Here is a 13,664-nt window from a genome sequence, read left to right on the forward strand (position 1 = left end):
CCTGGGATTTTTACCAAATTCAAGATGTAATATCTTTTAATAACTTATTTAAATTGTTTCAACCCACTGTATATTTTTAAAACTTCTAATTACTGCGGGGAAGGAGACTTGGGCTTTATTCCTCCCTGGTTTGAATTTTTTTAAATTTGCATTATTTTTCTTTACCAGTTCTGGGCACTACAGCTGATGCTAGAGGTAAGGTTAAAAACAATCAGAGAGGGGTTGGACTAGACAATCTTTAAGGTCCCTTCCAACCCAAACCATTCTATGGTTCTATGACTTTTTCTTATAATTGTTCCATCACTTCAGTTCAAGTCGATGGTTTAGGTGAAACTGTTGTGAATACTGCCATCTATGGATTGTTTTTTGAAGTGAAGTTGGTAAGAACTGCTTTTCTTGGAGATGATCTGTTAGCAGAAATTAAATCTATTGACATAGAGATAACACCATATCAAGGTGTTTAAAAATTTTTTTTAAAAACTGCTGTTTTAGAGGGAGGAGACCAAATAAAGGCCATGGCTAAAGGCTTGGATTTAGTAGTAGCACTTAAGGTGGGAGTGGAGAGCCTATCAATCAATTTCTGGTCTGATTTTTGATCGATGCAAGCTTTCAAGTGGATGAAGTTACATTCTTTACCAGGAGATTAATCTTTTCCTGCTGGCAGCTCTAATATAAATTAAGGGATGAAGATATCTTGTTGGATTTTATTAATTCATGGCAGCCAGAGTTCTTTCATCTTTAATCTTATATATGTCTAAGTAGTTTAAATAAAAATTATAGAAAAATTAACTCTTAGGTCATTGAGGCTCAAGAATCAATTTAAATTATTTCCATGAATGTTGTGACACTCAGCTTTTAATAAGCAATAAAATACTGGCTTTTTTTGAGCCAAAGTACCGTAATTTCCTTGTGTGTGAAGACGTTACAAGCCTTCTTGTGTTAAGGACATACTGAGCCACTCTTTATCTTTTTACTGCTGTGAATAAGTGATAACTTCTGCTACAAAACTTACTGGAAAGAATGTTTCTATATTTCAGGTTAGAAACTGCACAGCTTCTTCCATTTACTCCCAAAATCTAATTGGGCTTCTGCTACAGCATGACCTGAATGAAAGGGGTTTGTCTCAGGCAGCGCTCTGGTAGGAAGAGGGTGTATCTGGTGTTAACAGGTTCTGGGCCAAAGCTATTGGATTGCAATGAAAGCTCCTAGTTTTTTGCTTTAGAAATGTTTTATGTTACTAGTTTTGAGGTAACATTTTGTCATAAAAGCCCCTACATCCTATATTGTGATTTAGCAGTTGGAGTTCATGCTGCCAGCTAATTTTGAATTTTTGCTGTCAGAGCTTATTCTGATTTATCTATTCTTGCTACATAAACTCCAGCTCCTAGTTTTTCATTTCTTTATTTCTGATACGATCTTTGGGAAAAAACATCCTGTGGTAATAGTTTTGGAGGTTTTTTTCCCTTCCATGAAAAGGTGTGCTCCCTGGATGTGGTTTGATTGGATGAAGTCAGCTGAATACGTTGATCTTGCTTATTTACAAAGGTGGGGATTTTGAGGCTGGATTTTTGCCTCTTATCTGATTGCAACATTGGCCTCCAGCTAGACACTGCTCTTCGGGTCACCACATGGTAAATGTAAGGCTGCTGCACACTGCGGCCCTTCTTGATTAAGGGACAATTTTGGAGAGGAAGCATGCCAAGATACACGGTGCATGTCCGAGGAGAATGGCTGGCAGTGCCATGCCTAAGCCCCACAAACACGATCAGGTGGCTGGGAAAGGAAGCTGTGAGACGGTACATGAAGAACAAACCTGACAATGGGGGATTTGCCTCGGTGGAAGAAGTAAAATTTTACATTCGAAGGTGCAAGGGACTTGGCTTGCTGGATCTGGATGATACAGTGGAGGATGCTCTAGAGGACAACGAGTTTGTTGAAGTTGGTAAGTAAAATCTTTAGCAGTGCATCGTAGAGAGGCTGTGTTGGCATCTGAGTCAGCAAACTGGCTTAGCTTCTCTGAAATTGCCTCTGAGCCAGTGTCTACAACTTTTACAGAAAAAATGCCAAAATGTTTTATGAATATTTCGGTTTTAGGAAAAGAACTATATAAAGCTCAGAAGGTACAGCATTCCATATACATCATCTGTATATGATGTCATATATAGTATGTGCTGGGGTTGGGCTGTTCTGCTTTTGCCTTTAGAATACCTTAAATACATACATACGTACTTGTTATTTTCCTAGAAGCATACAAATATGTTCAGAGCTGATAACTGCAAATTAGAATTATGACTGGTGTGTATTGTAATGAATAGCAAATTAATTCATATGTAGAATGTAATTTAATCTTGTTTGTGTTTTTCCTGCATATTTCTTCTAGTTATAGAAGGAGATATAATGTCTCCAGATTTCATACCATCTCAGCCAGAAGGAGTTCATTTGTATCCTTTTTTGAGCGCTTTGTGAAGTTTTTAATAACTCCAGATTTATAGTTTTCTATCCTTCCCTATTCTTTTAGAGTTCCTTCATTCTTAAAACACATTGCCAGCTGTAATCAAGCAGTCACTACCTGTGAAATCCTGTCTGCCCTTTATTTTCCTTTACAGAACTTTCAGATACAGCAAATACCGAGAGCCTGAACAGGTAGGAATTGCCAGTGATTTTACAACTCGGTAACAAATTCTGCTGTTCTCCAGAACATGCTGAGAGTTGAGTCACTGCAGCATTCCCAAGAGCAGGGGCTGTTAGATTCACTGGGTCTAGGAATCTAAATTGTAATGTGCTTATTATTTGGTTTTGTTAGTGAGTTCCTGTCTTACGGGAGCAAGCTTCCTGTTATTGCTGAGTTTTGACTGTATATTTTTTTTAATTCTGATTATTAAGCAACTTTATATGTATCCCAGACTAAAAGGTGGTTCTTTGATGTAGTATATTTCTTTAGATGGCAACAGCTTAACAACGGAGGACTTGGTCAATTTAGGAAAGGGACTCTACAAGATAAAGGTAAAGACACTGAACAAACGTTGCTAAAAATTCTGTGCTTATCTTTCTACAATTAGACTTAAATAATGATAGATAAACTTATATTTAAACTATGTTGTAGCTCACACCTGAAGCTGAAGCTAAAGTCAATCAATCACGAGAAGTGATTGAAAGGATTGTAAAGGAACAGACAGGTAAATATTTTTACCTCTATTAGTTGTTCAGAAAACTTTATGGGGTTCCCTCCTTAACCAGAAGTGTGTGTTTCTTGCAGTTGTTTATGGCATCACCACAGGGTTTGGGAAGTTTGCGAGGACTGTCATCCCAAACAGCAAGCTGAGGTAAGTTGTATGTATGGCTTTGTCCATCTTTCATAGTTTTCTTTTCAGGAAAGGAAGAGAAGGGAGCATTTGAACCCTGTACATTTATACTCTGTGGTTAGATGAGAGGGCTGTTTCAGTATTTCACTAACTTTGCTTTATACAAAATAAAACCTGCTGAGACTTATCTGGGCTTTTTTTTCTTTCTTTTTCATAGGGAGCTTCAAGTCAACTTGGTTCGTTCGCATTCTGCAGGTAATAAGAAATTGCATGCTGTTTGGTGTTTGCATTTTTCTGCCACAGTTGGTAGTGGGTTAGTAACCGAGAGGGCTACTGTTTCAGGTGTGGGGAAACCTTTGACCCCAGAGAGATCTCGCATGCTGTTGGCGCTGAGGATCAATGTCCTAGCAAAAGGATACAGTGGAATATCCCTAGAAACGCTCCAGCAAGTTATTGAAGCATTTAATGGTAAAAAGATATTTTAAAAAGATCCCCCTTTCCTCTCTTTTTTTAATTTCTTTTTTTCCTTTTTTTTCCTTCTTTCTTTTAACTGTTTTGTTAAAGGATATAGCTCAATGGATTGAGCTAGGGGATGTTGGTCTTTTGACTTGGTAGTTGTGAGAGATCAGTACCAAAGCTCAGCTGTGACCAGCCCTGTAGAAGATCATGGCTAGAGAGTGTTCCTCTGCTGAAGAACACGTGGTGTGAGCCAAAGTGACAGGAAAGGCTGGGAGAAAGAGATTCAACAGGTAGAAGTTTGGGAAATGAGCTCTGACAGGTCAAATAATTAGGTCAAGACTAAGCTTGATTGAGAGCATGACTTTGACTTTGGGTGAGCGCTTCTACAAAGGCTTAAGTCTATAAATTTTGTCATGTCACATGTGCCATCATCTTTTGGGATGCCAGGATTTTTGAGTGGGGCTATTACCAGATAGAAAACTGCACATGTTGGTGTTTGTCACTTGAGCAGGACCTGTTTTTGTGAGCAGACCCCCTGAGACCTACACAAGTCTGAGAGGGTCCACACAAGAGCTGAGAGGAGAGGTGTTCTACCCGCCTGGCTGTGGGGCTGTAGATGCAGTCACCCTGGGCTGTGGTCAGGATATTGCTGCTGATATCGCGGGATGCTACTGTGACCATACTCACGTGCTGGCTTCTGTTTTCCAAGGAGTGTATCAAGGGAAAACGCTAACAGGAGTTGGTTTTGTTTTCTTTCTAGCATCGTGCCTTCCTTATATCCCTGAGAAAGGAACAGTTGGAGCCAGTGGAGACTTAGCCCCCCTCTCTCATCTTGCTCTGGGATTAATTGGAGAAGGAAAGATGTGGTCCCCAAAAAGTGGCTGGGCTGATGCTAAATATGTGAGACTTAAGCAGCTGATTGCTTTTTTTTTTCATGCTTGATAGTTTATTGCTGAACTGTATGTAGTTTTGAGAAAGAGAGCTTTTGCTCAGATTAGTAACAGGCAAAAGTCTTTGAATTCTTTGTACCCATTTGAACTGGGACTATGTTGCTTTCAGCAACTCATCCTCTACCTTGGGGAAGGTGGATCCATGAGAATGGAATAACTGACCCACATGTCTCTGGAGCAGATATGATTATTAAGCATGTTATTAAGTCCTAAAGAAATATCATGCCATAGTATTGCAATACAAGATACTGAAGTGACATCAGTTAGGACCTGGAGAGAGGGACAGAATGCGATAGCAGCTTTGAAAGAACTGTTCCTACATTTTCAGCCTCATAAACTTTAACATTGTTTTGACAAACACAAGATCACCTCTCAGATTCAAAACCTCAAATGTTGGGAGTAACTGGAGATTTATGGAACATTTAAGATTCAGAAGTTTTGGAGGTTGAACTACTGAAAGATGCTTTTCATTAATTACCTTGTCATTAAACTCTTTTGCAGGTCCTGGAAGCCCATGGTCTGAGACCAATTACCCTGAAACCAAAAGAGGTAATAAAGTGTAATAATGACAGCTGATGAAAAACAAGCATAGTCAATCACTAGTTGCTTTATACTTAACTTAAGCCTGAAATGAATTAACAGTCATTTAAAATCAATCTCCAGAATGATATTAGTGAAGTATTATCAGGAGTGGGATTCACCTCTCCTAGTGTTACCCTACTTGACTTGAAATGTCAAACCCAAACTTTGGATTGTTTGGATTGGGTCTGTGGTCAGTGGAAAGAAATGGGCATCTTCAGAAAACACTTTATATCATTCTGAAGCAGCTGTCTCAAGGTACCTATCTACCCTTTGACCACAGCAGGAGCTCAGATGACTGACTTGAACCAGGTGTCTGACTTCTAGATCATTAAAACTAGATAAATCTCACTCCAAGTAATAAATTTTACATGGGAACACAACAGATTTGAGGGCTGTGGAGCTCTCCAATAAGGAGCTTCAGTAGCTGTAAAGCAGCACCAGGAGCAAGAAGCCAAATGCAGTGTCTCCTAAAGGCAAATGGAAGGCTCCCATGGGCCTCATGTTTGTTTAGAACAAACATGAAGCTAGTTTTATCTGAACTCAACAAATCTTTTAAAGCAGCTGTCACTTCTAATGCTGCTTTAATTCTCCACTTCCTTATTATGATTGATTTTAGCATCCCCCATGCTTATAACTTTGGTTTAACTAATAACGTAAAAAGAAATTAAGAAAAATAGCATTCCACTTCCAAAGAACTGGAAAAGAGTACAGATTTCCTTTCATTTTCTTGCTTAAGCTTGAAATAACATGAAATAAACCTCTTGCTTGGAACTACTGGAGTTCTAAGGGTGCCTATAATGACTTAGTAGGGTTTTGACCATTGTTAATTTACGTAGCAAAGATGCCCACTCAAGCTGTGCATTTTATTATTTCAAGACAATCCAGGAAGCTGAGCAAAGGTCTTCAACTTAATCATGTGAGAAGGAGAATTATCACAGAGATAGGGAATTATCACAGTGTGTGGAATAGCTGCAATGAATTTGCTTCACATCTGCTCTCTCTTCAAAGGGTCTGGCTCTCATCAATGGGACACAAATGATCACCTCGCTGGGATGTGAAGCAGTTGAAAGAGCCAGTGCCATCGCTAGACAAGCTGATATAATCGCTGCCCTTACCCTTGAAGTCTTGAAGGGTACCACAAGGGCCTTTGACACTGGTGGGTACTGGGCCTTTCCTGTCTGTTTGTTTGAGAGCTGTTGACAAGAGAAGCAAAACCTAACAGCCGAATTTCTTTTACTAGATATCCATGCAGTGCGCCCACATCGAGGGCAAGCTGAAGTAGCATTTCGATTCAGATCCCTTCTAGATTCAGACCATCATCCCTCAGAAATAGCAGGTGAATAATCTTAACCTTCACCCTTTCAGATTGCACAGGTCTGCCAGGGTTTTTCAGCAGTAGCCCTGCATGCTTTTGTGTGAGGAATATTTGGTTTTTTTCCCCTCTCTTGTTCCTTCTAGAGAGCCATAGATTCTGTGACCGAGTTCAGGACGCATACACAATGCGCTGCTGCCCTCAGGTAAAAACTGACTTTTACATCCTTTCATACCACTAGATAAATAATGATGAAGTTCCCACATCAGAAACACTGACAACAATGCACTGTATGGCTCCATTAGAGGAAGCCGTTTTATTTTGCTTCTATCTCACATCAAAGTTAGTATTAATGGAGATGCGTAATTAATTGATTGCATGCATGCACTCATCAGGAAGCATCTAACAAAGGTGCGTACAGATCTGACAGAGGCCAAGTGTTAGAAGTGGGGGAGGGTGCTGGTTTCTACTCCTGCAGGCTTTGTAGGGCATTTAGTCTGCATTGATGCTAAGACTATCAGTGGAATTAATGAAAGTTAATTAATGGAAGTTTGTTTTCTATGTTTGTCAGGTCACTTCTCCCCTGAAAACACTTCTGCCACTGAATAAATATCTTATATTCCATTTAGGGTAAACCAACTCAAACAAATAAAGAAGGACATATTTGGAGTACCTGTTTAGCAATACTGTCATAATAATAATAAATACAGTCTTTGTCTAGGATGAGCAGTGTCCCATAGCGATGCTCTTGATTTTAAGAGCAAATACACAACCATCTTCATGTGTGGGTGTAGAGACTGGGATAATGGAAACTTGATCCCAGTTCATCCCACCATGGAGGGTCCCTGCAGCTCAGTCAGCACCCCAGAAATGAACTAAGTGTAAATACTAATCTCAGGTCTTCTGTTCTAGGTCCATGGAGTTGTAAATGATACAATTGCTTTTGTGAAGGACATAATGATGACTGAAATCAATAGCGCCACGGACAACCCTGTATCTTTTTGATTACTTTATTTCTATGTGAAATTTTGCTTGGCCTTTTTTATTATTTCCTTCTATATAATTATTTGCACAGGAGGCAAATAAGTCATAACTGGCTTCAGTCAATAATTACCATTGGCTGCAACAGCAACCTCTGTTCCTTTCTCCAAGTCTGCGTTGGTGCATGACAGTGTCTGGGCTAGGAAACCACATGTTAATTTTCTGAAAAGTGAGCAGCAGATGTAATATAATATGCTTGCAAATAAAAGCCTATTAGCACAAACATTCCTTCAGTTAAGATACTCTGATCTCTGACAGATATCTGTCATGTAAACTGTATTTCACTAATGTTTGTGCCTTAACTTCTCCTTAAAGATGGTGTTTGCTGAAAGAGCAGAGACCATTTCTGGAGGAAATTTTCATGGTGAATATCCTGCAAAGGTAATTAAGCATTTGGAAAAAAAAAAAAAAAGGAAAAAAAAAATTTCTGGTTTGTTTTTGTTTGTTTGTTTCTGTCATCTGGTTTAATGAGATCTTCTTTTATAGGCTTTAGACTATTTGGCAATTGGTGTGCACGAACTTGCTGCAATTAGTGAAAGAAGAATTGAGAGGCTCTGTAACCCCTCGCTCAGTGAACTGCCTGCATTTTTAGTCACTGAAGGAGGTCTGAACTCTGGCTTCATGATTGCACACTGCACAGCAGCTGCCCTGGGTGAGTGCTTGAGCCCTACCATCAAAAGAGCAAGCTAGAAAGACCAGTTTATATTGAGGCAGTTGTAATTTGGTAGTAGATACAAAGGGATCTTGCTCCTGTTTTCCATCTCTTCTCAGTGTGCTTTGTATTGTCCAGGTGCAAAGTTTGAGCGTTGAATGAAGATGCAATTATTTCAGCTCTTCAGATTCTTTATTCTGCACTTATCCATGGACATGTTTAGCGCTCTAAGCATGCAAACCTTTAGGTGGATTTTGGTGGGAATGCTTGCCTGCTTGTATCTTTATGGGATTGGCAGAGAGCGCTCTGACTTCCAGAGTCACCAACACAAGAGCTCCTCCAGCTGAATTTGGCGACAGCTCTGTACCCAGGAGTCTACAAATCTGCTCAGATAAGGCTGTAATTAACAGCAAACACTGCAGGCAGCAAACATACATCTGCCTGAGCCACTCTGCTGCACCTAGAACCTCTGCTTGAATAGTTATGGTCTATAAGCAGGGAATCCCTCACTTCTCACTAGCACAGGGACACCACTTGTCTCAAAGCTGGGCCTGATACCCTTAGTACTTGGTGTCTCCATTTGACAGTGAGGTCTGTACATCAACACCAGACTCCGCAGTCCTCAGGAGACCAGGATTCCCAGGGCTGGTTATGGAGGAGCACACTGAAAATAAGCTTTAGTACATTTTTCCTCTAGTACTCATGACTAGGCAACAAGAAGCCTGCTGGCTGCTGGGATATTACAGTTCATAGATTGAGGAAAGCACAAGCCAACATAAAGATAAACATGTGATGAGTAGAGGGTAAATTATAAGAGATGCAAACAGACAATGGAGTAGAGGATAAATGTGTAGAAGAACATCCTACAGGGAAAAAAAAGTCAATGGACTAAATTCAATGTAATAAAGAAACCCTGCCCAGAGGCTGTTTTGGGAAGTGGGGCTTGAAAAGGAGCTGAAGTGTTTGTCCCCTTGTTCAAAGGCTGAAAACTTTTCCTTTGGGCTGGGCAGAGTTTAGGATGGCTCCAGGCATTAGCTGTTGCTTGGCTCCAGGTTTCACAGCTCACTTCTGCAATCTGGAGTGAGATTCTGGGGTTTTCATGGTCTCTGCTGTGGGGAATGAAAATGACAACTCTGACTCCTAACTCATCGCTGCCCTGACACCACGAGTTAAAAATAATAGTAATACCTTGTTAAAAATTTTAAATAGCTCAAACTTGATTTTTAGATAAATTCTTGGTTATTTTGACCAGGAAAGATGGTTTTAAGTCACTCTGATCATTTCTAAGGTGTTTGTATACAAACTAACGTTGTCTGCTCTCAGGGTTAACAGATAAAGCTGCAAAAAATTTGCAGATATTTTGTAATGCTGCTGGATATGTCTTTCTCTTTCTGGTAGTGCTGCGTGTCCCAGACCAAACTGCAGTAGCCACATGCAGCCTCTCTGGGACCTCTGTTGCCTGCCTGAACGTGCCAGCTGGGCTCTGGCCCTGGGCTCTGTCACTGCAGCCTCTTTGCAATTGGTGTCACCACCTCTCTGTTCCTCTTGCTGCTTTTTTGAAACCCCTAATTTGGCAAGGGCATTGTGGAGCATCCTGCTGGGCTTCAGAAAGAAAAGGTCTGCGTGCCGCCAGAGCACTATGAAAGCAGACTTAATTTCTTCTCTTCTAAAGAGCAGTTCTCAACCTTAGATTGTGCCTACAGCCCTTCCTGCAGCCAAATTATCCTCGCTTTTGGATGCAGCTTGACAGACTTACTCCAAGTCTTGCCAGACTTCCAAAGCCAGAGCACTCCTGCCCTCAAGTGTGCGTGCCTGGAGGAGGGACATGAGCCTGGTAGCAAGGCAAGGAGGGTGGGAGGGGACTTGTACTGTGCTCCCACGTCTTCCTGCAGCAGGTTCTGCAAGTGCCTCAGCTCCCATGAGAAGAGACCAGACGCTGATCTCCAGCTCTCGTCTTGAAACCAGGGGAGGGGTGGTATCTGTGACTGAAAATAAAGGGAACCAAATATCTTTACAAAGAGTTGTCTTGGAGGAACAAGCAAGACCAAGCTTGTATTTCAGTTATGCTGTCCGCCCTTTTTCTTCGTTTTCCATCAGGCCTTTGAGACAGAGCAGCTCAACCTCAAAGATGAGGGAGAAGAGTGTGCAGTCTTTTTATATTTGGTTAATATTTGAATGCAAAGACTGAAATTGGTTACAGTTTTTAGAGGCAATGGTAGTTTTCAAGGTGTTTATTACAAATTACTCGGTCCAGGTAAAACATAAATGCATTCTCAGAAGAGGAGCAATAGTTGGATTCTCTGCTGTGACCTGAGGTGGTCGTCAGGCTCTTTGCTCCAGGCTGACCATTGCTTCTGGTGCCTCTTGCCTGTTCTGTCCTACATTCATTTTGCTGGATTTTTGCAGTTTCTGAGAACAAAGCCTTGTGCCACCCCTCCTCTGTGGATTCTCTCTCAACCAGTGCTGCTACGGAGGACCACGTGTCCATGGGAGGATGGGCTGCAAGAAAAGCCTTGAGAGTTATTGAACATGTGGAACAAGGTAAAATTAAAATGCTGATTTCCAGACAGACCTTATGTATGTAACTAGATTAAGATATTAGTGCTATTCATTTTTTTAATTAAAATATATCTAAAGAGTCTATGCGTCTGAAAGAATGATCTAAAAATATTATAAGTAGTACATATTTTACAAGCATTTGTATTTTTCTAACAGAAGTGAGATAAATCCAGTACTGTTTCTTGTGAAACAAAACTACTTACTGCAGGAGACTCAACAAAACTTTCCTCTCCTGCTTACAAGGATGGATTGCACTCTTTTTATTTATTTATTTGTCAGATGGTGTGTTTAGATACAGATGTCAGCTGTTAGTGCAAGAGCAAAGTAGTGCATGGCACACGAATACTCACCTCCCTCACCCACTTAAGTTTATACATTTGAGTGTTCTGAAGATTTAGTATTATAGAAACACATTTTTTATATGCAGAGAAATTAGCTTGAGAAACGGTGTGTTTCAATGACATAAACAGTGTGTCCTAAATCCAGCTGGTTCTCCCAATTCCTTGGGTGGATTGGCTTGTGAAAATGAGGAACTAATGCCAGTAATGATCAGGTGTTTGGTGTGCAGATAAGGTGCAAACTTCTCCAGCTGGAAGACTGTCTTCCAAAACTCTGTAATTTTAGTGGTGCTTTCACATGGGCCCTTGCAAGCTTCATAGTCAGAACTTGTCTTTTATGGCTCAGGACCCTTTCTTCTTTCAGTCCAAGAGAAGTTTTCTGATTTATGATGCCCCATTACTTTGAATATTCAAGATGCCCTGGAAGAGATTTTTATGCATTTAAGACTGTGATAACTAGGAGTTCCTGGTACACTGAAAAGTCTGTATGGCAGGCTACCTAAAATTTGCTTGCTAAAATGCTGGATATGACCCCCAACACCATCGATAAAATAATCCTGCTGCTGGGCTGCCTCTCTGGGATGTGTGGATCTACTGGTCCTTTCACATTACCTGAAACCATATCACATTACCCAGAACAATGCCAGGGATAGCTTTATAAGGGAAACCTCGGCTTGAGCTGCCAAAAATCTCTCTTGCTGTTTTGATTTTCTAGTTCTGGCTATTGAGCTGCTCGCGGCCTGCCAGGGCATCGAATTCCTACGCCCTCTGAGGACGACAACCCCATTGGAGAAGGTCTACGACCTTGTGCGCTCTGTTGTGAGGTAAGATCAGATAAACACCTCCCCAGAGGTTACCCGGCCAGTGGTGGTGGTTAATGTTTGGCCAATGTCCGCAATGTGTCTCGTTATAGGCCTTGGATGAAGGATCGCTTCATGGCCCCAGATATTGAAGCAGCTCACAGGCTGCTCGTGGAGCAGAGGGTGAGTGTTGACTTCCAGCACGTGCCATAGGACTGTCCTGAGGAGCACGCTGCAGCTCTGCTCTGGAAATGCCCTCCATGCATTCATGGGCTGGCCTCAATAAAAGTGCTCCTCCGCCTGGGGTGAACCCAACAGATTTTCTGAGATTTGGTTTTCCTTAGTTTTAATGGGATAGATTTAGAAATCCATTCCTAAAGTTGCCCTGTGAAATAAACAGCTTACATTATTAGTGCTGGTAGAGGTTTCACAGACACAGGTCCAGCTTTGAACCATTTGAGGGAAGGGTCCTCTGTGCCTGCAGATCTCCAGAGAAATCAGCGATCTCTCCAGGTGGTGATCTTCTTTCCTGGGGCAGTGAGTAATCCCCAGCCCTGAGGGGATCACTCCAAGGGCTTCACCTTGGGCATGGTGAACCACTGGAAGCAATAAGGAGATGTGCATGAGGGAACAGCAGTGGTGAAATGTGTTAACCTAGGCCAAGTGTTTGTACAGCTATGTGATGTATCTATTTTATTTGTTTGCAAAATATAAGTAACAAAAGAACTGGGGAGAGTAAGCAAATGGGAGAAGAAAATCCCCGTCCATCTTCTGTAAGGCTGTTTGCTTTGCAGCCCTTACAGAAGGAGAAACAAAGGAGACTAAAGAACATTTTCCTTTTCTGCCTTAAATCCCAGCTGCTGTCCCTTCCCTTTTTCTTTGTCCATGCCAGCTGCCATTTTGCTTCCCCATCCTCTTCATAACAAAGTGATTTTTTAGCAAGTGACAGCAATCCTCTCCCAGCCGTTGCACACAGAGCATTAACCTGGTAACAAGACAAGACACAATGTTTTTGTCTTCAATTCTTTCACCTTTTCCCCCTGGAGCTGTATATTTTCCAGTCTTCTGTCAACTCCATCCACATGCTTATTCCTGAACCTCACTCTTGCTGCCTCTTTGGTTCTTCTGACTGCATGCGGCTTATCTATGTAGGTCTGTAATTCTCACCTCCATCCCAGTAACTCTTCCATGGCGTTTCCTTAACTTGTGCATTGATTTCTGACTGCACCTTTTGTCTTACTTCTGACTCTCCTGTTTCGCTTTCTCGTTTCACAGGTGTGGGAAGTGGCTAAACCTTACATCGAAAAGTACAGGAGGGAACACATCCCTGAATCAAGACCCATCTCACCAACAGCCTTCTCCCTGGGATTGCTGGAAATGAATAAAGCTGTTGGTCATGACCATGGGCATCAGCATGAACTTTAAGAGTTGCTGTTCTCTGGTCCAGAGCAGATCCTTTCCAGGACCTTGCCTAAGAGTGGCCGTTCTACCAGAAATCAATGTGGTTTCTCCAAGTGACCCAAAGGACCTGACTGACTGTGTCGGGAGCACCTACGGATAGTAAAGTGGCTCACTACCTTTTGCCTCAGAAAGACAACTTTGTCATGATAGTCTGATTTTGGCTGAATTTCCCAAGCTTCCCAACACAAAACATTAAGACTCCTGCTGA

At 41.4% G+C, this 13,664-nt stretch overlaps 1 protein-coding gene across 1 annotated transcript; it reads left to right on the forward strand.

Annotated features, from left to right (window-relative positions):
* The first annotated feature begins 1,680 nt into the window (after positions 1-1,680).
* HAL (histidine ammonia-lyase) lies at positions 1,681-13,442 on the forward strand. Its single transcript, XM_010186633.1, has 20 exons — positions 1,681-1,942; positions 2,381-2,441; positions 2,616-2,643; positions 2,929-3,003; positions 3,104-3,176; positions 3,257-3,323; positions 3,520-3,557; positions 3,645-3,770; positions 4,522-4,661; positions 5,213-5,260; positions 6,302-6,449; positions 6,534-6,629; positions 6,752-6,810; positions 7,518-7,598; positions 7,962-8,027; positions 8,133-8,298; positions 10,705-10,839; positions 11,911-12,019; positions 12,109-12,178; positions 13,271-13,442. The coding sequence occupies exons 1-20, from the start codon at positions 1,696-1,698 to the stop codon at positions 13,418-13,420; spliced, it is 1,983 nt and encodes a 660-aa protein (XP_010184935.1). The 5' UTR covers positions 1,681-1,695; the 3' UTR covers positions 13,421-13,442.
* Positions 13,443-13,664: the final 222 nt, after the last annotated feature.

This window comes from Mesitornis unicolor, unplaced genomic scaffold, assembly GCF_000695765.1.
Source record: "Mesitornis unicolor isolate BGI_N332 unplaced genomic scaffold, ASM69576v1 scaffold43676, whole genome shotgun sequence".
In the NCBI taxonomy this organism is placed as follows: domain Eukaryota; kingdom Metazoa; phylum Chordata; class Aves; order Mesitornithiformes; family Mesitornithidae; genus Mesitornis; species Mesitornis unicolor.

Coding starts and splice junctions, on each gene's coding strand:
- HAL (XM_010186633.1), top strand. CDS start 1,696: ATGCCAAGATACACGGTGCATGTCCGAGGAGAATGGCTGGCAGTGCCA. Junction 3,771..4,521: donor AGTTATTGAAGCATTTAATG/GTAAAAAGATAT, acceptor TTTTCTTTCTAG/CATCGTGCCTTCCTTATATC. Junction 6,630..6,751: donor TCATCCCTCAGAAATAGCAG/GTGAATAATCTT, acceptor TGTTCCTTCTAG/AGAGCCATAGATTCTGTGAC.